The sequence below is a fragment of the Manis pentadactyla genome, chromosome 4, assembly GCF_030020395.1.
Source record: "Manis pentadactyla isolate mManPen7 chromosome 4, mManPen7.hap1, whole genome shotgun sequence".
In the NCBI taxonomy this organism is placed as follows: Eukaryota; Metazoa; Chordata; class Mammalia; order Pholidota; family Manidae; genus Manis; species Manis pentadactyla.
In genome coordinates this window covers 71,407,382-71,430,929 of record NC_080022.1, presented here as the reverse complement: position 1 = coordinate 71,430,929, position 23,548 = coordinate 71,407,382, and the positions used below count along the sequence as shown (strand labels likewise).

General features: G+C 36.3%; 1 protein-coding gene across 6 annotated transcripts in view; it reads left to right on the top strand.

The window, feature by feature from the left end:
- The window catches only part of TTLL7 (tubulin tyrosine ligase like 7), a 150,532-nt gene that overhangs the window by 79,205 nt on the left and 47,779 nt on the right, over positions 1–23,548 (top strand). For all 6 annotated transcript variants that reach the window (XM_057500372.1, XM_057500368.1, XM_057500369.1 and 3 more), the window contains 5 exons: positions 3,673–3,820; positions 3,904–3,977; positions 6,725–6,860; positions 14,516–14,602; positions 18,189–18,381. In XM_057500372.1, coding sequence (XP_057356355.1) covers positions 3,673–3,820; positions 3,904–3,977; positions 6,725–6,860; positions 14,516–14,602; positions 18,189–18,381 — 638 coding nt within the window. The remainder of the gene's footprint in view (positions 1–3,672; positions 3,821–3,903; positions 3,978–6,724; positions 6,861–14,515; positions 14,603–18,188; positions 18,382–23,548) is intronic.

Here is a 23,548-nt window from a genome sequence, read left to right as displayed (position 1 = left end):
ATTCTGATTGTCATTTCAAAAGCTCTGAAAGAGTTGTGACATGCTTCCAAGCAATTTATTTATTTTAAATATTTCCAAGCATTTTCAGATGCCTGGTTGAGAAGCAGCTTAATATGGAAAACATCATTAAACAGATTAACATATAAACTTGTTCATAAATTTTCATATGGCTCCTTCTTTTGACTGATCAAAGATTGATTTACCTAAATTCTACTAATATTCCAATTATCCTAGAATAAATGGAAAGAAAAAAAGATGTACAATGGGAAATTTTTGTTTAACTTACAAAGTACACCAAGTATTTCAGATTATTTAAGCAATATGCCTATACTTCTTTTTTCTTTGCATTTACTTTTATTGTATCAGTAGGCCTTGTGTTTCTTTTCTTTTCTTTTTCTGCTTGTCTTTTGACTTTGCCAGTGATGGTTGGTACCAATTCAGGACATCATTTATGGGTGTTTTTGGTCTTCTTAATGGTGAGGTATATAGAATTCAAGCAGTGAGAAGTTTGTAGACTTAAAACAAAGGGAGAGTTGGAATTTTAACTTCCTTATTTTTCTTAATGTTGTTTCACTATGAGAATTTCGCACAGTCCATAACATTTGGGGCATATATTAATGAAGCTTATGTTGTGGATAGGACTTTTTTCTTAAACCAAATGGAGAGCCCCATGGACATGTATGTGTTAGACTTGTATTTTAAGCCTACACAATTCTTGATACAATACTTTACTTATAGTATGACTCCGTACCCCAAAGTTCATTTTGTAAACATATACTTTTAGTCTTAAGAAAATCCAGAAGCATGTGGTATGCTGGGAGTACAGAACTTCATATGGAGGGTCAGAATTGATCCCCTTTGTACCTGGCTGGCACAGTATAGTTTGAGTTCAAATTATTTTCTTTAACAGTAGGCTTAGGATCTTCAGAGAAAAGAGATCATGAAAGGGTCTCTATGCACAGCAAATAGAAATAATGATAAATAGTAAAATAATAATAAGTAAAAGAAGTGTATTATTTTGTTAATAGAAGGAAATCCAATCGATGTTCCTGGGCAGTGTTCCTGGGTTGATAAGAAGAAGCTTATGATTAAAGATATTTAAAAAACCTTTTTCTCCTCCATAAATGTTCTATTATAATCATTAAAATAGAGTGTAGATTATCACAGTCCTATCAGTTCTGTGGGTATGAAATACTTGTTAGTTAGGTTAGATTAGATTAGATTACCTACCCTTACTAGTTCATGTGCTACAGGTATATGGCATTTGCAGCATTTAATGTTATTTTTTGTTGAAAATTTACCCCCACTGGCTTTCTTTGATACGGTTCTCCGACTTCACTGAATTTTGAACTTCCTCTTTTTTCTCCCTACTTGTCATTTTTTCACTGTGTTCTTGCCTCAGTTCTCTTTTCTTCTGTGTCAATCTCATTCATTTCATGGCATCATTTTTGAGTCAGACACTGGAGTCCCAAATCCTGGGACTGTTTCTTCTTTCTTTCTCCAGTTTTTTTCCTTATTGATTGTTTGGTCTCTGTTCCTCTCTATTTGTTTCATTTCTATTTCCTTTTTCTCTCCTTTCTTTCTTTTCAACTGGATGATATATCAAAATGATCATTCTAGATAAAATGGAATATCAAAAGAATTAGAAATTAAGGGCTACCTACACCTTGGCATTTCCCTCCTTTCCTAAACAGAGGAAACTCAGCCAAATTCAGTATTCATCACTGGAAAAATGATATTCTCAATCACCCAGTCACTGAAATCTGAAATTTTGTTGTTATCACAAGTTCATCGCTCTTTTTACTCCTCACATCTACTTAGTCACCAAAACACATTCATTCTTCCTCCAAAATAATATTTCAGATCTTTCCCCTTTCTCATCTCACTGCTGCTTCCCAGGCCTCATATTTTATATTTGCTAATGAAGTAGCTGTCCATCTGTTTTAGTCAGTTAGGGCTGCTTTAACAAAATGCCACAGACTAAGAATCTTAAACACAACAGAAATCTATTTCTCACAGTTCTGGAGACTGATAGTCCAAGATGGGGGTGCCAGCATGGTTGTCTGAGGGCCCTGCCATCTTCTGGGCCACAGACTTCTCATCACGTCCTCATATGGTAGAAGGGCCCAGGGAGCTTTCTGGAGCCTTAGTTATAAAGACACCAATCCCCTCCAAGAGGGGTGTACCCTTATGACCCAATCACTTCCCAAAGGCCCCACCTACTAATACCATCACCTTCAGGGGTTAGGATTTCAATATATGAATTTTGGGGGGACACATTTAGGCAATAACACCATCTTAACTGCCTGCTTCTTTTCTCATCCACCTCAAAGCCACTGTACATATTGCCAAAGGCATAAACTTTAAAACATGCAAATTTAATTATGTCTTTCTCCTTTTAAAGTTCACACTCCCCCCACCCCATTGCCTAAAGTTCAATTTGAGACTCATAACCTAGTATTAAAGCTATCAGGACTAGCTGCGTTTCTTGCAGTCACCCAAGCTCGTGCTGTACTGTATGACTTGCAATTTTCTGGATGCATTACTTCTTGTTCTCAGATGATTCTTTCCACTCTACCTGTTGAACTCTTGCCATTCAAACCTCAGTGTCATATTGAAGGAGAATAGATAAGTTTCTTAACCCTCCTGCATGTTCAACTTGTGAGGATGGTACATGCATGAAACAAAAGAGCATTCTCTCTTACTTAGGACCTGGCCCCATATTCTCAATGCAATTTCCTGATGAAGTGAATGGGACGGCATATAAACTTTGGCACTTCCTCGGCCTCTCTGCATTAGAAGCTGGCTCGTGTCTTCCTTGGACACTTTCCTTTGGTTTACGCCTTCATTTGGGCCCCACCACAGTGATGGCAGTGGACAGATTCAAATGTAAACTTGAGGATAAGAACTCTGATTTTCCCAATGCTGAGGACAGAATTGGCTTTGCCTTCCCTTTTTTTCCTGGAGTCCACCTGCTCCTGCTATGACTTCCAAGGATGGTGTGTCAGAGGGCAAGTTGGAGGGCATGGGGAGAAAAGGCGTCTCCCAGGCTTCTCTTATTGCGCCAGCCACATAGGAGGAAAAAGAGAAAATAGAGGTCAGAGGAAAACAATCTCACAACAAGACATAAAAATCAGACAGCTGCAACCAAATTTTCATGATTGGGCAAAAACAAGAAGGTCTGTACCAATGTTTTCAATCAATAATGATTGTTAGGCTGGGATTTCAGTCAGAATTGAAAATTAAAAGACTGGTCAGTATAAGAGAATGCTTAAATATAAATGGAAGTGGTTGAACGAGGAGAAAGAAACTAACATTTATTAAGGGTCTGTTAGTATTACCACAAGTTAATCTTTATAGGAACTCTAGGGGAAACATTATTGTTAATGTTTAATAGATGGGGAAACATTCAGCAGTTGAGTGACCTAAGATTGTATAGCGAGTAAGTTGCTTTGCAGTTTCCATTTTATCTTGTTACCTTCAGAACTTTTATTTAATATATGGAGACTCCTCCTTGTGGATGATGCGATGAATATAATGTATGTGAATATATAAACTTAATAAATATTTATTCCTATCCCCACTGTCTCTCCTCTTCTTCTAATTCTCTTTACAGGATAAGATCAGAGCATATTTGAATTCTAGAATAGAGTCTTGTGTTTTATATTTTAGGACCAGTGATAAAAGAAGAAACTTGGCCAAACAAAAAGCTGAGGCTCAAAGGAGGCTTTATGGTCAAAATTCAATGAAAAGGCTCTTACCAGGTTCCTCAGACTGGGAACAGCAGAGACATCAGTTGGAAAGGCGGAAAGAAGAGTTGGTATGAAAATTTTAACAATGTACCCACAATTTGCATTGCATAATTTATTTATCAGGTTTATTTGTAAGATTTTTTGTTTCTAGAAAGAGAGACTCGCTCAAGTACGAAAGCAGATCTTGAAAGAAGAACATGAAAATCGGCACATGGGAAATTATAGGTAACTGTGCTTCTGTTTCTGTGTGGATTGAGCACGTGAAGTGTCAAAGCAATTACTTTACATTTTTAATCTTTTAGGCTTATTGCAAACACTGTTTATGTCATTCTGAGGAAATGCTCTTTGTTTAGTATCTTTCCAGAAAGAAAAGATAGCAAGTAGCTGGTTCAGACTTGGGGGAGCTCCTGCTAGCCCACCACAAGGGTGATTGTATGAGGACTTTTAAGGCCGGTGTTATCCTCTGACTTTATTTGGATATAATGTGGCATTTTGAGAAAGTCAGGTTTCAGGTCTCCTAGTATTCTTTCTGTCAACTCACAGTGGTTGCTGCACTTTGCTTTAAATTCAAATGTATCAGGGACCAGGTAAATAATGACAATGTGTGAAGGAGCTAGTTATAGGACAATAGAGAGAAGTGTGGACTATGCTGAATTAGAACCTTCCACAGGGTTGTAACCTTTGACAGGGTGGAAGGGGAACCCTTCCCTCCCCCCTTGCCCTGCCCCCAAGCTCCTTATGTTCTTGGGAAGAGTGCCCCTTGTCCTGGTCTCTGACCCTGACTCAGCAGAACTGGGAGGATCTGGGCCCATAGAGCTTCTTGCACTCCTGGTAAGATGTTCCTTTCTGGCCTTAACACTATCAAGAGCAGTGATGAGAACACATTCCTCCCTCCTACCTGTACCCAGTTCTCCCTACAAAAGAGGCAAATTCCAACACACAAAGAGATCATCGAGTTTAATCCCTCCATCCTTGTATATATACTTCAGGAACCACACTAAGTCCAAAACTTCCAAATTACTCTCCATAAAGTTTATCTCCCATAAGATTCTATATTTTTCCAGTATGCTCAGTTGCAGTTCTTCTCCAACCATGTCCCCCAAACCAAACCCTTCTTCTGTACCTTCTGTAACTGTGGTGGTTAGTGGTAATTCTCTAGATATGTTTTAATTTGTGTGGGTAACAAATGAAAATTTATGAATTTCTCATAACTGTATTTACCTTTATTTCTAGTGTCTAGAAAGTAACTGGCACTGAGTAGGTATTAAGGATTATCTATGTAGTTGACCTTAACTCTTTTGCTATGGTAGCTTCTTTTTTTTTTGAGAGGGCATCTCTCATATTTATTGATCAAATGGTTGTTAACAACAATAAAATTCTGTATAGGGGACTCAATGCTCAATGCACAATCATTAATCCACCCCAAGCCTAATTCTTGTCCATCTCCAATCTTCTGAAGCGTAACGAACAAGTTCTTACTTGGTGAACAAATTCTTACATAGTGAATAAGTTCTTACATGGTGAACAGTACAAGGGCAGTCATCACAGAAACTTTCGGTTTTGATAACGCATTATGAACTATAAACAATCAGGTCAAATATGAATATTCATTTGATTTTTATACTTGATTTATATGTGAATCCCACATTTCTCCCTTATTATTATTATTATTATTTTTAATAAAATGCTGAAGTGGTAGGTAGATGCAAGATAAAGGTAGAAAACATAGTTTAGTGCTGTAAGAGAGCAAATGTAGATGATCAGGTGTGTGCCTGTAGACTATGTGTTAATCCAAGCTAGACAAGGGCAATAAAACATCCACGGATGCAGAAGATTTCTCTCAAAACAGGGGGGGTGAGGTTCTAAGCCTCACCTCTGTTGATCCCCAATTTATCACCTGATGGCCCCCCTGCGACTGTGCCTGTCTTAGGTTGTTCCTCTCTTGAGGAATCTTACCCATCTCTGACTAACCAGTCATCTTCTGGGGCCATACAGGGAAATGTAAAGTTGGTGAGTGAGAGAGAGGCAATATTGTTTGAAAAGTTTAGCTTTTTACTTCTTTGCAGATTTATGCCCTGTGGCTTTTATGCCCAGTATTTGTCTTGAGGTATCTTTATCACTTGGAAGAATTATGATACTCAGTAAATTCGATTTGAGGCATGAATTCTATTTAAGGGTTGTAATTAGGAAGGAAGAAGAAAAGCTATAGGAGTAGCTGACAGAAGAAAACATGGGAAGATTGATTATTTCTTTGACATATCTTCTTGTAGAGTAACTTAAGCATGTATAGGTTTTCAACTACTAATTAAATTGCGCACACACATTAACATAATAGGAATACAGTTACATAACCAAAGCAGACCTATAATTACCAGCCATCTCCAGTGAAACCAAGAAAACCAGTTAGGCACCCTAGGCATTTGTGAAAACTTATCTATGGTATGGTGGATATTGTCCAGCTGAACTTGAACAGTCTGAGAGAAATCAGACAAATTAAAACAACCCATTCCTGGGGACTGTTCACATCCCATATGTTCTTTTAACAGTAGATAGTCTGTAGTTGTAAGATTTTGGAGCGCTACAACTTGCACTTCTCCTAATTCTTGGTTGAGTTCCAACAGTATAGATCCGGTCAAATTTGTTGTTTTACTGTGTGCACAGGCCAGCTTAGATATCTCCTTCTTCATTCCAATGGCAAGTCCAAGAACCGGTGGGATGAATGCAGCTACAACTGCAGCATCGCCTGGATCTTTTTTGAGGTTTTTTGATGATCATCTTCTGATATGACTCTTCCAGAGAGTGCTGATGTTGGAAGTTGTTCTTCATATCGTATCTTAATTCATTTTCTGGGTAGCCAAATTAGGCTTTGATCCTCTGTATAAACACAAACAGACCCTTTGCCCACACTTTGATATGCCCTTTATATATGGTAGCTTCTTTTAAACAATTTGCTTTATCTGATTTTATTATAGGCGAATTTATCCTCCAGAAGATAAAACACTACTTGAAAAGTATGAAAATTTATTGGCTGTTGCCTTTCAGACCTTCCTTTCAGGAAGAGCAGCTTTATTCCAGCGAGAGCTGAATAATCCTTTGAAAAGGATGAAGGTAAGAATGAATGTTTATAAAGAGGAAAAAGAATGAAGCCAAGCAATATGTCTTTAAAAACAATCCACCTTAGTCTCACATATAAAAACATCTTACTTTTAAGATGCACTTTCCTTCCATTTTAACAGTGTTAATATTTCATAATGAACCAAATGATTTTATACATAAGATGTTATCTATGTATATTCAGACATTATGCAGTAGGGAATGTTGATTTATGTGGTAATATCTATCTATTGTAACAAATATCTTATTACAGAGATGTGTATATGCAACTGAATAAAAAAATCCACTGAATTAACTTAGTAGTTTGTGATTTTCTCATTATTTGGATTGTAACTAACATTGTATAGTATTTTTTTTGCCCTGGTACTGCATAGACCTGGCATTTGAAAAGTAATTGAAACATGCACACAGAGTAATCTGTTTACCTAAAAGGCCTATCAGTTATCTATTGCAGCATAATAAACCACTTCATTTATTTGTTCATTTTGCTGCAGTCTTGGCTGGGCTCAGCTGAGTGGTTTTTCTGTTGGACTTGCTTGGGCTGAATCATACAGTTGTATTTATCTAAGAGCTCAGCTGGGGCTGGAAGTCCAAACTGGATTCGCTCCCATATCTGATGCTTTAGTTGAGATAGCTGGAACATCTGGGGAGCTGGCTGGTGTCTCTTTTGCTCTACATCGTCTCTCAGCAGGATGGATATATATATATATATATATATATGTTGACAGTATATTATATATATGCATATATATATATATTGTGTGTATATATATATACACACACATACAAATATACATATATGCTATATATATATAAGATCTCTTAATAAGGTAGCTTGTGCTTCCAAAAGAGAGCATTTCAAGAGGACAAGCCTAGTGTGTACATGCTAAGGAAGCTTCTGTTTACATCATGCTTGCTAATATCCCATTGGACAAATAACTATGTGGACCTATTAAAACTGTTTGTAATATATATTACTGGACATCTTACTGTGGTACCCCCAGTTTCTCGGATACCCTGTTATATTGAGTGATTCAAAATCACGATAAACTTTTTTGTAGATAGAATTTACTATGGTTCCGTTACTCAAATTCTGCAACAGAAGGATACAAATCCACTTTCAAGCTGGCTAGGCCTAAGAGACAGAAGCCAAAGGAATATTGTATACCCCAATGCTCTTTTCCTTCAAATAACCCTCTCTGACATGTGCAAGTGTTTCCACCATTAGAATTATATTGTGGCCCCCCCTTTTTTTTTTTTGACCCAGATGTGAAAGACCTTTGCTCCTTTTCTTCATATGTTTGTAAGTTACTTCTCTCTCCTGTGGACATAGCAACTGCTCATCTTCTCATTACTCAGCTCCCCCATCCCCACTTTTTCTGCTAGAAAAACTAGGGATTTTGAAGCCAGACAGACCTAGATTCAAATTCCACTCCCCCATTGCTAATATTGTAAACTTAGCTCAAAGTCTTTGATCAAAATCTTTTCATCATTACAATAGTAGTATTAAAACTATACTTGATAGACTGGTTGTGAACATTAAATTGAGGTTAATTAAAATAGTCTAATGTACTTGGCACATAGTACTTTAAAATAGATTTCAAATTTTAATTCCCTTCCTTCTATTCCTCAAAATCAAGCTTAAATGTCACTACTTTTCCTGCCCTATTCCTGCCATATTCTTTTTTTTTTTTTACATTACATCCCCAAGACTTATTATTTTTTTAAATTTTTTATTAAGGTATTATTGATATACACTCTTATGAAGGTTTCACATGAAAAAACAATGTGGTTACTACATTTACCCTTATTATCAGGTCCCCACCCTTACCCCATTGCAGTCACTGTCCATCAGTGTAGTAAGATGCCACAGATTCACTATTTGCCTTCTCTGTGCTATACTTTTCCCTGTGACCCCTCACACCATGTGTACTAAACATAATACCCCTCAATCCCCTTCTCCCTCCCTCCCCACCTGCCCTCCCACACCCCTCCCCTTGGTAACCACTAGTCCCTTCTTGGAGTCTGTGAGTCTGCTGCTATTTTGTTCCTTCAGTTTTGCTTCATTGTTATAATCCACAAATGAGAGAAACCATTTGGAACTTGTCTTTCTCCGCCTGTATGAGCCTATTCTTATACAAATATCACACTATATTCATTACTGTTGCTTTATAGTAATTGTTGAAATCAGGTTGTGTGTAAGCTCTCCAATTTGTTCTCCTTTTTCAAACTCTTTTGGCTTTTCTAGATCCTTTTACACTTCAACTTTATTCTAAATTTTGATTAATTTTTTGATCATAAAAGAAAGCTGCTGAGATTTTAATTGGGACTGTGAGGAATCTATACAACAATTTCTGGGGAATTAATAATACTGAGTCTTCTGATCCATTAATATGGCATATCTTTCCATCTACTTGAGTCTCTAATTACTCAGCTATGTTTGCAGTTTTGGGGGTATAGTTCTTGCACATTTCATTGAATATATTCTTAAGTATTTATTGGTTTTGCTACAAGTTGCTGATAATGTATTTAAAATATTTTTTTCATTTTTGAAACATTGCAAGGAGGCAAATGTGATTATTTGTGAATATTGCTATATCTTTAACAATTTTTATATATTACATTTTTATTAACTGCCATTTCATATTATTTTCTGATATTGATTCTGGTTATTTAGAAGTTTGTTAGTTAATTTACATACATTTAAAATTTCCTAGTTTTGTAGTAAGGATTTTTAGTTTGTTCATTGTTTGAAAACATACTCCGATCTCAATCTTGTCAAATGAAGTGATATTTGCTTTAAGTTGATATAGTACTTATTTTAGTTAATGTTCCAAGTCTACTTGAAAATAATGTGTATACTACAGATGTTGGCTGTAGAGTTTTACACATGTGATTTAAGTAAATTTGGCTCTTAGTGTTGTTCAAATATTCTATATCCTTTCTGATTTTTTTTGCCTACTTGTTCTAGCAATTACTGAGAGATTTGTTGAAACTTCCAACTGTGCTTGTGCATTTAGTTCTGTCAATTTTTGTTACATGTACTTTGAAGTTATGAAGATGTCTTTCTAATGAATTCATCCTTTCGATTTCATCATTATGAATTTTTTATCTTTCTCTTGGGTAGTATTTCTTGTCTTGAAAAATTTAGTTTTTGTCATTAATATTGCTGTGCTAGCTTCTTCCTTATGGTTGCTGTTTGAATGACATATCCTTTCCATCCATTTAACTTAATCTATATTAAGTTATGTTTTCTATGTTATTAACCTATGTTAATATATGTTTTCAACTTAATGTTCTTATATTTAAAGTATCTTTGGTAAATAGCATGTAGTTGGGTCATATTTGTTTTAAATTCACTGTGATACTTTTTAATCATTTCATCCAATTACTCATATAGTAGGGTTTATGTCTTCTATCTTGCTCTTTGTTCTCTATCCCATCTGTCCATTGTTCCTTTTTTGCACCCTTCCTTTATTATTTTACAAAAGTCAATTTTTTAAATACTCTTTTATCTTCTCTATTGGCTTTTAGTTATATTCGTAGTCTATGTTTTTTTTAAAGAAATTACAATATGCATCTTTAAATCATAATAGTCTTACCTTGAATTAGTATTTTATCACTTCACAGACCATACAAGACCCATAACAGTTTAGTTTCATTTAGTGCCTCCTTCCAGACTTTGTGCTATTATCATATATTTTACTTTTATATATGCTACAGACCTCAAAGTACATTTTCGTTATTGTTGTCTAAGCAGTCAACATGCTTAATAATTTTAATAGTTTAATAGCTTTCTAACTAGCCTTTAGAAATAGTTTCTAATAGTCTTCTAAATAGCCTTTCATATTTATTCACATATTAACCTTTTCTTGGGCTCTTCATCCATCATGCAGATTCATGCTTCTGACAACGGTCATCTTCCTTCAGTTTGAAAACTCCCTTTAGTATTTCATATTCCTTGTAGCATGTGATAGTGATGAATTCTCTGTTTTATTATTATTTTTGTCTGAAATTTTATTTTGCCTTCATTTTTAAATGGTAGGTTAAGTAGATACAGAATTCTACTTTGGCAGGCCTTTTTTTTCTTTCAACACTTTAAAGATGTCATTTCTGTGTCTTCTGGTTTCTCTGGCTTCTGTTCATAATTCAGCCATCATTATTTTTGTTTTCCCTTTAAATGTAATGTCTTTTGACCTGACTGCTTTTTTCTTTATTTTTAGCATTTTGACTTTGATGTGTCTCTACCTGGTTTTCTATTTACCCTGTTTGAGGTTTTCTCAACTTCTTAAAATTGTGGGTTAATGTCTTTCATTGGTTTTGGAAAATTCTCCTCTGTTATTTCTTCAGGTATTTCTGCTATATTATATTGCCTCATTGTGGGACTCTTAATTTCACATAGATCATTGGACATCATGACATGTATCTTTGATCTCTATTTTGTTTTTTTTTATTTCATCTCTGCTTCAATTTAGGTAGTATACACTGACATGTCTTTGCTGTTTTGTCTGCCATTAAGCCTATCCAATCAGTTTTTAATTTTAGATTATATTTTTCACCTCAAGAATGTCCATTTGAATTTTAAAATTCTGTTTCTTCATTGAAATTATGCACCTCTGATTTGTTCATTTTTTCAGTTTTCTTTAACATCGAACATGTATGCAGTAGTTATTTTTAAATCCTTGTCTGTTAATTTTAATGTCTGGATCATTTATGGGCCTGCTTTTATTAATGTTATTTCCTTTTGATTATAGGCTACGTTTTCTATTTATTTTGTCTGTTCTATAATTTTTATTTGTTCTATAGATATTTATAAAAAAATCATAAAAATTTAACTGATATTTTCTCCAAAAGAAGGCATATCTTTTTTATTTCAGGGTGCTAGGGTTTAGGGGCTAATTACTTTGTTGCTTTTATTAACTTTTTTTTTTAGCTCAATCAACAAATGGGACTACATCAAATTTAAAAGCTTCTGCACAGCAAAAGAAAAAAAATATCAACAAAATTAAAAGGCAAACTACAGAATGGGGAAAAATTTTGCAAACCATATATAGGATAAGTGGTTAATATCCAAGATATGAAAGAAACTCATACAATACAACTCAATAACAAAAATCAAACAATCTGATTTAAAAATGGGCAAGAGAACTACATAGTCATTTTGCTAAAGGAAACATCAAACAGGCCAACAGGCACATGAAAAATATGCTCAACAACACTACTCACTAATTTCAATGAAAATCGAAGCCACAATGACCTGGCTGTTATCAGGAGGACCAGAGATGATAAGTGTTGGCAAGGATACAGAGAAAAGGGAACCTTATACACTGCTGGTGGGAATATAAATTGGTTCAGCCACTATGTAGAACAATATGGAGGTTCCTCAAACAATAAAAAATAGATCTACCATATGGTCCAGCACCTGCACTTCTGGGTATATTCCCAAAGGAAATTAGGATATCAAAGAGATAAATGCACCCGTGTTTATTGCAGCATTATTCACAGCAGCCAAGATGTGGCAACCACCTAAGTGCCTGTCGCTGGATGGGTAAAGATGAAGTGACACACATACACACTGGAATATTATGATGCCACAAGAAAAAAAGAAATCCTACCATTTGTGACAACATGGATGGGCCTTGAGGACATTATGTTAAGTGAGATAAATCAGAGAAAGACAAGTACTGTAAGATATCACGTATATGTGGAACCTAAAAAAGTCAAACTCATAAAAACAGAGAGAAAAATGGTGGTTTACCAGGGCTAGGAGTTAGGGGGATAGGAGAGATGTTTAAGGGCACAATCTTGCAACTACTAGTAAACAAGTCCTAGAGATCTAATGACCAGTGTAGTGACTAGAGACAATAGTATTGTATTATGATTGAACTTGCTAAGAGACTAGATCTTAATTATCCCAATCACAACAAAGAAATCATAATTATGTGACATGACATGATAGAGGAGATTACTATTGCTATAATGGTAATCATATTAAATACATAAATATATCAAATCATATTGTACATCTTATGTTTACATAATGCTGTATGTCAAAGATATTTCAATTAAAAAAAAATAAAATTAAGGAAAGGTTGAACTGGATCCAGGTTGGGTTGTAGTTTATTTTAGTTAATTTCTGGTTCCAAATGCCTTGAGGGTGAAATCTATCAATTACAGGCCTCATTTTCTATTGGTATCTAAGAACTATAAGACTACAGAGAAGTCTTTCTGACTTTCCATCCATTCCTCAATCCTCCTACTCTACTACTGGTTCACTAAAATGGTAATGGAAAGACCCAACAGGTGAAAAGAACCAGCTCTGTGGGGTTCCTCTAAATGTCACACTCACCCACAAGATGATAGAAAACTCCATTGGATTCTCTATTTCAGGAGAATTTCTCAGCCTATATAGCCCTAAACTCTATCTATCTGTTATCCAGAGTTGACAAATGACCCCAAAGTAGGAAGTGGCCACTCATCTCTGTTCACCTAGGAAGAACTTTTCCTCTCTGGTGTTTCATTCCATTTATACTACTTTTTATCCACAGCTTTCTGATATCTTAAAAAATATGATTGCTTAGTTTATGTCTTTTTCTAGCTGTTATGATGAAAGTGTTGTCTATTATAACCTTCTTTCTCCTATACGGAAACAGAACTCCTTGAGTTTCTTTTTAACTATCTTGTGCTACCGTCCTTGGAATTTATTGTAGGAATATTATTTAACCAGAACTTTATTTAACCAGAACAAAGAATTTGGTATGACTTTTAGTACTTTAATAGCTAAACTTTCTTAGATTGAGATGAAGAGTAACATATTTCATAAATTTCCATTGCACAGTGAGATTTCTAGTTTCTTCAAAAACCTTTTTTTTAAAAAGACACTGAAATATAAATCAGAAATATGTAAACAAAGATGTGTTATTATTATTATTATTATTTTTTAAAGATGTGTTATTTTTATGGGATGAATAAATACCCAATGAAGCCATTGTTTATACCTCTGAAGTATAGGGGTTATCCTTTTCTGGTTTGCTGAACATCTGCTTGGATATATATTTTTATAACTTTTCCCTTTGTTTTCAAAGTGACTCTAGGAGAGTATAAGAGAAGGTATTAGGCATAGAATGAAAACCTTTCATAAAGTTCTAAAGGTACTCTTGTGCAATAGTTAAAATTTTGAGTTTCTTTAAATTGTGCCCATTAACCAAATATTAACATTAGATTGTTCTAAATGCAACAACTAAGCCAATCATTAGTTTTCTGTCTGATGTTGTAGTATTTTGCACTAATCAATAAAGAAGTGATTGATGAAATTGTGGCATGGAAAATTAGTGACCTTTTAGAAATGTTTGTGTTCAATAGGCTAATTTATTGAAGTATTGTGCTCTAAGATTTGATTAGTGTACTAGAACATAGGATACATTTGTTTATGATAGTTAATGCATAATAGATTTCAGCTATGTATTATTTATACTGTGAGATTTTAGTGAAAAATTCTTCAGGAGAGCTTGCCATGATCCTTTCTCTTTGATTTGAGCAATCTTCATTAAATAGTTTCAGGAATGTACACTATCTTATGGAGATTACTGAACTTGAAAAAATGCTAGAGCCCATTAGTAATCACAATTTTAATTAAATATTTTTTTAAGGAGGAAGATATTTTGGATCTTCTGGAACAATGTGAAATTGATGATGAAAAGTTGATGGGCAAAACTGCCAAGCCTCGAGGACCAAAGGTGCAGTACCTTTCCCTCCTTAGTATTAAAGTAAATACTACTATGTACAGTTGATTTTCCCTTTATATTTCTCATGGTCAGAGTGACTGATATCATTTTCAAGGAACTGTATAGACCATGGGTTCAGTGCAGATAGAGTTGGGAAGATGATATTATCTTATACTCAGGAGAAGTTAATTTTATTCTGTTTCTCTCATTTTCTGATTCTTTCCTTAATGCAGTGGAAGCCCTATGAGTCAGGGTCAAGAGGAACCTAGAACCAGTGCCCTTATTCTATACTTAGTGTTAAGTTTTCCTCATATCCCTAGAAGTACAGAGACATGTAGCTTTATAGATAAGGCAAATCATGACTCTAGAGATCTTAATGGCGAGTCTGTCTTTTGCTGACCCAGTGACATTGAAATTGCGTTGAAAAAGGTACAGTTTCTAGAAATAAATAGAAAGCTTTCATGCAGGCAAAAATGGGCAGGTGTTTGCTTTACTCTCATCTCTGTGGTGATGACATCCGTATGTTCTCTGTTTATGTCAAAGTCCTGGCACCCAGCACAGAAACCTTCAGCACCTAGCGTGGTGTTTGCACTTAGTAGATTTTCAGAAACCATTAGTTAAATATGCTGAATGTGTCCACCAGGACCTCATTGGCTAGTGGAAGAGCAGATAGCCAGCCAAAAACCCAGGTAGATTGTAGCAAATACTACAATAAAAACAGTGGAAAGTGCTACAGCAACATAGAGAAGAAAGGGATTGGTAAATCATGGATGGTTTCACAAAGAAAGTGACATTGGAATTGGGTCTTGAAAAGTGAGAAGTGCTTTAAACAATTAAGAGGGGTGGAAAGGCATTTGGGGTAGAGGAAACATAAAAGGCAAAGACATGGAGATGTGACCTTGCATAGGATGTTGGAGAAACAACAAAGAATTTGGTATGACTCAAGTGGAAGGTTCATGTAAAGTGACTGGTACAAGATGAACCTGGTGAAAGACATACTAGGTGGAGTCCAGAGCCCTTGGATGTCAGGCACTGTTCTTCTGAAGTATGTGCTCTATATTGAAGAATTGTGGAAGCTATTGTTGATAATTCCTTTTGAACAAATATATTTTGGAGTATCTGTAAAAATGAATGCATTCATTCATCATTGCTTCATTTTGGAAACATTGTGCAGCTTCTAAGCTTTATATATTGATGATTGCAATTCAGCAAACCAGGTATGAGACAAGTGGGGAGCCCCAAATGCAAGTCAGAATGGCTAATGCAAAGCCTTGAGGCAGACTTCTACTGTCTTATATTTTCCTTTGCTTCATCAAATAAAGCTTACCATGTAAGTAAAACTAACTTCCTTGAAGGTAGAATTCACATTGTGTATTTTTTTCAAGCCCTCTTATTCCAGGCAAGTAGCAGGTACTAATATGTATGTATTATAATCAAACAAATTGGTTTGTTCCTGTAGTTATTAACACCAGCAATATTTCAAAGTGGTTGAAAGCTGCACAATTAAGAGAAATAATGCCTTTTCACTTATTTGGAATCTAAGAAATACTAATTAGTTACATAAATAATAAATACCATGTAAAGTATTAGCACTGTTCTGCTTCTTCAGCTGAGTGGTAGGTACCTGGGTATTGGTTTTGTTATTCTTTCTGCCATTTATGTATTTTCTTATATATGACCCAGTTCATAGTAAAATTTGACACAAAAATCAGTAATGTGGTTTGTGTCATAACTCAATGTCAGTTTACAAATTCCATTTTGTATCTATGGCACTGTTTAGAGTTTATGCTACTGTGATTTCTTATTAATTATTGCCTGAACAGTATATTGATCAAAAAACCCCAAATGCATGTATGACACAAAGGTTCAGCCATCCATTTATCCAGTGATTCTTCAGAGGATCAAATAACTCATTATGTAGGCAAGCTCCTTAAGAAACCATTGGCTTACATGAAGGAAGGCCCTACTAGCAAGCCCAGTCATGCCAGTTTCTTCAGGGCATGCTAGACTCCTGAAGAAACACCCTCCCTCTAGAACTCAAATGCCCAAGACCATCAAAATGTTTGATGATTGTCTTACTTGGAAATGTTTTAATAAATATTTCTTTGGACATTGTTAGTGCTCAGTAAGTCCTAGACTCTCAAGGGGAGAACATACTTTTAAACACAAGTTGGTACCTGAGTATATTAAACTACTTTCCTGCTTTGGTTATTTCTCATCTTTTGCAAAAATGGTAACTTTAAAAAGATCATGCTTTGGCTTACTATGTATTCCAGGCACATCATGAAATTCTATTTCTTTCTTCACCTTTCATCCCACACTATTATACCCTATTTCAGTGAAATCCCATGGTAACCAAGGATTTCATTACGGTGTGTGCTAACATCAACATTTTTTTTTTTTTTTATGAGAGAAAAGGAAACTAGTATACAAATGCAGGAGGAACCTTTTCCAGCAGGAGTAAGAGACATATGGTGTGTGTAATAAGTAGTCTCTTAAAATGACTAAGTTACAACACTTGCTCGTTGTTGGTTGTGCACATTCTGAAGTGAAGCTGTCCCACTTCCCTTATCCTCTATCCTTTCAGCCAGCATCATTGGAAACCTACTGATTGGGAGGCTTGAAGACAAGTGATTCTAATGGAGATAATGGAACATAAGACTGTGACATTTTGCACCTTGACATATTTACCCTTCTTCATGGCACCTATCCTCTGAAAAGCTCATGATATGCTGATTTTTACATTTTGTCACTTTTTTAAGTAGCTCAGATGATACAAGGCAATATTGCACTCTTATGTCAGAGTTAGGACCCTCCCAGAAAAGACATGAGTTGTTCATAACCAATTTGGAGAGTGGATAATTAGCTAAAAAATTGTTACTTGTAAAAATATCCATAGTGAATTAGACATGTCAGGAATACCTTGTTTCTTTTTGCACATTATCTGAATGGTTAGGCTCATAGACTATTTTAGGATGTGGCTTTTACTTACAGTGTTTTATCTTACTTTCAGGTTTTATCTTATAGTAGTTTATCTGGCTGCTACTTTCTTACTCTTTTCTCCTCTCTTGTTCTTCCTTGCACTCCTCTGTTTCTCTCATGTTCATGCGCATGTGCACGTGCGCACGCACACACACACACACACACACACACACACACACATTTATGGGCTGACCCTGAACATTAATGAGGTAACAGAATCATCTCTGAGTTTTGATGAGTAGTGAGTATCTCTGTATGGAATGAAGAAAAGTTGATCATGTTTCTATTTTTATATTTTTATCTCAAATACTTTTCCTTTATTAAATTATTCATTCTTTGTGGATGCCTTGGTCCTTTATTTGAATAAGGCAGAAAGCGCATTTTACTCATCATGACTGAACTATAGCGTTTAAGAGTGACTATTTTGCAGAACCTGAACATTGAACATTAGGGAACAGCATGGGAGGCTCGCGGATGTTCTGTAGCAATTCAGGAGATTTTCAGGTTCTAGTGAAAAGCAGGAAGCGTAAGTGGGAGACTAAAAAACAGTAACTAACCGTGTTAGTAAGCCTTTCCTTTGAATTCCAACAAAATAGCACACTTCCTTCCATTTCAGCCTCTGTTGTCCATGCCTGAGAGCACCGAGGAAATGAAGAGGTGGAAGGTGTGCAGCAGTGACAGCAGCTGTGACGAGAGCAGCAGCAGTTCAGAATCAGATGATGAAAAGGAAGAAAACCAACATGAGGAAAGAGAAAAAGTCACATGTAATCTTAGACAGTCCAGCCACTGCAAATTAACTCAACCGACCTGTAAGTTAATTTCTTCTAGTTTAGTTCTTATATGAAGAATTATGGAACTGAAATTATTGAGCTCAATAAAAAGATCTTGGGCCACACAAACACTTGTTGTGTGTGAGGCGACCTGGACTCCATCCTCCTTTCTCCCCTAGGCAGACCTGGGCGCGTCCTGCAATCCCTTTCAGGTCTGCAGGTAGAATAGAGAAAGGTTGAATTGAAAATCTCAATTGTCCATTCTTCTGTATTTCATACTTCTTGTTAACTCACATTTTGCCTGGGTTTTATAAAATGTGCCTCATGGCTGATCTACTATTTGCTTTCTTGTTTAAGCCAATATACTCTCACTCCATCCTCTACTTTCCCTACCTCTCTGTCACCCATTTTGTTTTATATTCTCGCCTTTTTAAAAAAATGCGTGTACTCTCTAGGCATTTGACTTGAACATGTATCTGTGGGACACATCATTGTGAAATATTTAAAATTTTGTTCCCACCCATTTTCATCACGGGTAAGCACTTCAGTCCAGGCTTTGGTGCATAGAATCATTCAGGAGAGTTACCACCCAGCTTCTCTGTTGCCTTCCTTTCTGGCTCCATTTTTTCTTTCTGCCTTTTCACATTTTCTCTCTCTTCCATTCTCCCGTCTTTCATTCCTCCTCCAATCCCAAATGCCCACTGCTATGTCCTTGATTCTTCTGTCCCTGAGTGTCTGGCGTGGTGTTGCTGTGTGCCTGGGTGCAGCTGCACACCCTTCCTGAGGCTGCCTCCATGCAGGCTTTTCCGGCTCCTGTCTCTCCCAGCTGTGCCTTGTCCTCCATTGTTCTAGGGCTCCACTAAATGGACCGGTTCAGTCATGCAGTAAATGCAACTGTGAGCCTTTGTTGATCTCCAGAAATAGTTTAATGTGGTAGTTCCTGGTAATGTGTGTATTTTAAACCTGGTCATCCACATTTGTGGCAAAATGCATGAGAAATGCAGAATAAGTTCTTTTTTTTTTTTTTTTTTTTTTTGCCAATGCTCCAGTTACCTTTTTTTTTTTTTTTTTTAATTATTATTTTTTATTGAAGGGTAGTTGACACACAGTATTACATTACATGAGTTTCAAGTGTACAACACAGTGGTAGAACATTTATATACATAATTCTAGGTTCCAGCTATCACCCTACCAGGCTGTTACAATATCTTGACTATATTCCTTATGCTATACATTACATCCCGGTTACTAATTTATTTTACCATTGGAAGACTGTCCTTTTTTTTTTTTTTTTTTGTGAGGGCATCTCTCATATTTATTGATCAAATGGTTGTTCACGACACTAAAATTCTGTATAGGGGAGTCAATGCTCAATGCACAATCATTATTCCACCCCAAGCCTAATTTTTGTCAGTCTCCAATCTTCTGAGGCATAACAAACAAGTTATTACATGTAGAACAAATTCTTACATAATGAATAAGTTACATAGTGAACAGTACAAGGGCAGTCATCACAGAAACTTTCGGTTTTGCTCATGCATTATTATGAACTATAAATAGTCAGTTCAAATATGAATACTGATTTGGTTTTTATACTTGATTTATATGTGGATACCACATTTCTCTCTTTATTATTATTATTTTTAATAAAATGCTGAAGTGGTAGGTAGATACAAGATAAAGGTAGAAAACATAGTTTAGTGTTGTAAGAGAGCACATGTAGATGATCAGGTGTGTGCCTGTAGACTATGTGTTAATCCAAGCTAGACAAGGGCAATAAAACATCCACGTATGCAGAAGATTTCTCTCAGAACGGGGGGGTGAGGTTCTAAGCCTCACCTCTGTTGATCCCCAATTTCTCACCTGATGGCCCCCCTGCGACTGTGCCTGTCTTAGGTTGTTCCTCCCTTGAGGAATCTTACCCGTCTCTGGCTAACCAGTCATCTTCCGGGGCCATACAGGGAAATGTGAAGTTGGTAAGTGAGAGAGAAGCCTTATTGTTTGAAAAGGTTAGCTTTTTACTTCTTTGCATATTTATGCCCTGTGGCTTCTATGCCCAGCATTTGTCTTGAGGTGTCTTTACCACTTGGAAGAATTATGATACTCGGTAAATTCGATATGAGGCACGAATTCTATTTAAGGGTTGTAATTAGGAAGGAAGAAGAAAAGCTATAGAAGTAGCAGGCGGAAGAAAACATGGGAAGATTGATTATTTCTTTGATATATCTTCTTGTAGAGTAACTTCAGCATGTATAGGTTTTAAGCTACTACTTAAATTGCACACACACATTAACATAATAGGAGTATAGTTACATAACCAAAGCATATCTGTAATTACCAGCCATCTGCAGTGAAACCAAGAAAACCAGTTAGGCACCTTAGGCATTTGTGAAAACTTATCTATGATATGGTGGATATTGTCCAAATGAACTTGAACAGTCTGAGAGAAATCAGACAAATTAAAACAACCCATTCCTGGGGACTGTTCACATGCCATATGTTCTTTTAACAATAAATAGTTTGTAGTTGTAAGACTTTGGAGCGCTACAATTTGCACTTCTCCAAATTCTTGGTTGAGTTCCAACAGTATAGATCCAGTCCAATTTTGTTGTTTTACTGTATGCACAGGCCAGCTTAGATATCTCCTTCCTCATTCCCATGGCAGGTCCAGGAACTGGTGGGATGAGTGCATCTACAGCTGTAGCAGTGCGTGGATCTTTGTTGGGGTTTTTTGATGATCATCTTCTGGCATGAGTCTTCCAGAGAGTGCTGCTGTTGGAAGTTCTCTTTCATATCGTATCTTAGTTCATTTTCGGGGTAGCCCAATTAGGCTTTGATCCTCTGTATAAACACAAACAGACCCTTTGCCTACACTTTTATATGCCCTTTATACCCTTGTGTAGAACTCGTTGGAGGTTACCACACAGGAACTGCCCTTTTTTTTTTTTTTTTTTTTTTTGCTATCACTAATCTACACTTACATGACGAATATTATGTTTACTAGGCTCTCCCCTATACCCGGTCTCCCCTATAAACCCCTTTACAGTCACTGTCCATCAGCATAGCAAAATGTTGTAGAATCACTACTTGCCTTCTCTGTGTTGTACAGCCCTCCCTTTTCTCCTACCCCCCCATGCATGTTAATCTTAATACCCCCCTACTTCTCCCCCCCTTATCCCTCCCTACCCACCCATCCTCCCCAGTCCCTTTCCCTTTGGTACCTGTTAGTCCATTCTTGAGTTCTGTGATTCTGCTGCTGTTTTGTTCCTTCAGTTTTTCCTTTGTTCTTATATTCCACAGATAAGTGAAATCATTTGGTATTTCTCTTTCTCCGCTTGGCTTGTTTCACTGAGCATAATACCCTCCAGCTCCATCCATGTTGCTGCAAATGATTGGATTTGCCCTTTTCTTATAGCTGAGTAGTATTCCATTGTGTATATGTACCACATCTTCTTTATCCATTCATCTATTGATGGACATTTAGGTTGCTTCCAATTCTTGGCTATTGTAAATAGTGCTGCAATAAACATAGGGGTGCATCTGTCTTTCTCAAACTTGATTGCTGCATTCTTAGGGTAAATTCCTAGGAGTGGAATTCCTGGGTCAATTGGTAAGTCTGTTTTGAGCATTTTGATGTACCTCCATACTGCTTTCCACAATGGTTGAACTAACTTACATTCCCACCAGCAGTGTAGGAGGGTTCCCCTTTCTCCACAGCCTCGCCAACATTTGTTGTTGTTTGTCTTTTCGATGGCAGCCATCCTTACTGGTGTGAGGTGATACCTCATTGTAGTTTTAATTTGCATTTCTCTGATAATTAGCGATGTGGAGCATCTTTTCATGTGTCTGTTGGCCATCTGTATTTCTTTTTTGGAGAACTGTCTGTTCAGTTCCTCTGCCCATTTTTTAATTGGGTCATTTGTTTTTTGTTTGTTGAGGCGTGAGAGCTCCTTATATATTCTGGACGTCAAGCCTTTATCGGATGTGTCATTTTCAAATATATTCTCCCATACTGTAGGGATCCTTTTTGTTCTATTGATGGTGTCTTTTGCTGTACAGAAGCTTTTCAGCTTAATATAGTCCCACTTACTCATTTTTGCTGTTGTTTTCCTTGCCCGGGGAGATATGTTCAAGAAGAGGTCACTCATGTTTATGTCTAAGAGGTTTTCGCCTATGTTTTCTTCCAGGAGTTTAATGGTTTCATGGCTTACATTCAGGTCTTTGATCCATTTTGAGTTTACTTTTGTATATGGGGTTAGACGGTGGTCCAGTTTCATTCTCCTACATGTAGCTGTCCAGTTTTGCCAGCACCACCTGTTGAAGAGACTGTCATTTCGCCATTGTATGTCCATGGCTCCTTTATCAAATATTAATTGACCATATATGTCTGGGTTAATGTCTGGATTCTCTAGTCTGTTCCATTGGTCTGTGGCTCTGCTCTTGTGCCAGTACCAAATTGTCTTGATTACTATGGCTTTATAGTAGAGCTTGAAGTTGGGGAGTGAGATCCCCCCTACTTTATTCTTCTTTCTCAGGATTGCTTTGGCTATTCGGGGTCTTTGGTGTTTCCATATGAATTTTTGAATTATTTGTTCCAGTTCATTGAAGAATGTTGCTGGTAGTTTCATAGGGATTGCATCAAATCTGTATATTGCTTTGGGCAGGATGGCCATTTTAACGATATTAATTCTTCCTAGCCACGAGCATGGGATGAGTTTCCATCTGTTAGTGTCCCCTTTAATTTCTCTTAAGAGTGACTTGTAGTTTTCAGAGTATAAGTCTTTCACTTCTTTGGTTAGGTTTATTCCTAGGTATTTTATTTTTTTTGATGCAATTGTGAATGGAGTTGTTTTCCTGATTTCTCTCTCTGTTGGTTCATTGTTAGTATATAGGAAAGCCACAGATTTCTGTGTGTTGATTTTGTATCCTGCAACTTTGCTGTATTCCGATATCAGTTCTAGTAGTTTTGGGGTGGAGTCTTTAGGGTTTTTTATGTACAGTATCATGTCATCTGCAAATAGTGACAGTTTAACTTCTTCTTTACCAATCTGGATTCCTTGTATTTCTTTATTTTGTCTGATTGCCGTGGCTAGGACCTCCAGTACTATGTTAAATAACAGTGGAGAGAGTGGGCATCCCTGTCTAGTTCCCGATCTCAGAGGAAATGCTTTCAGCTTCTCGCTGTTCAATATAATGTTGGCTGTGG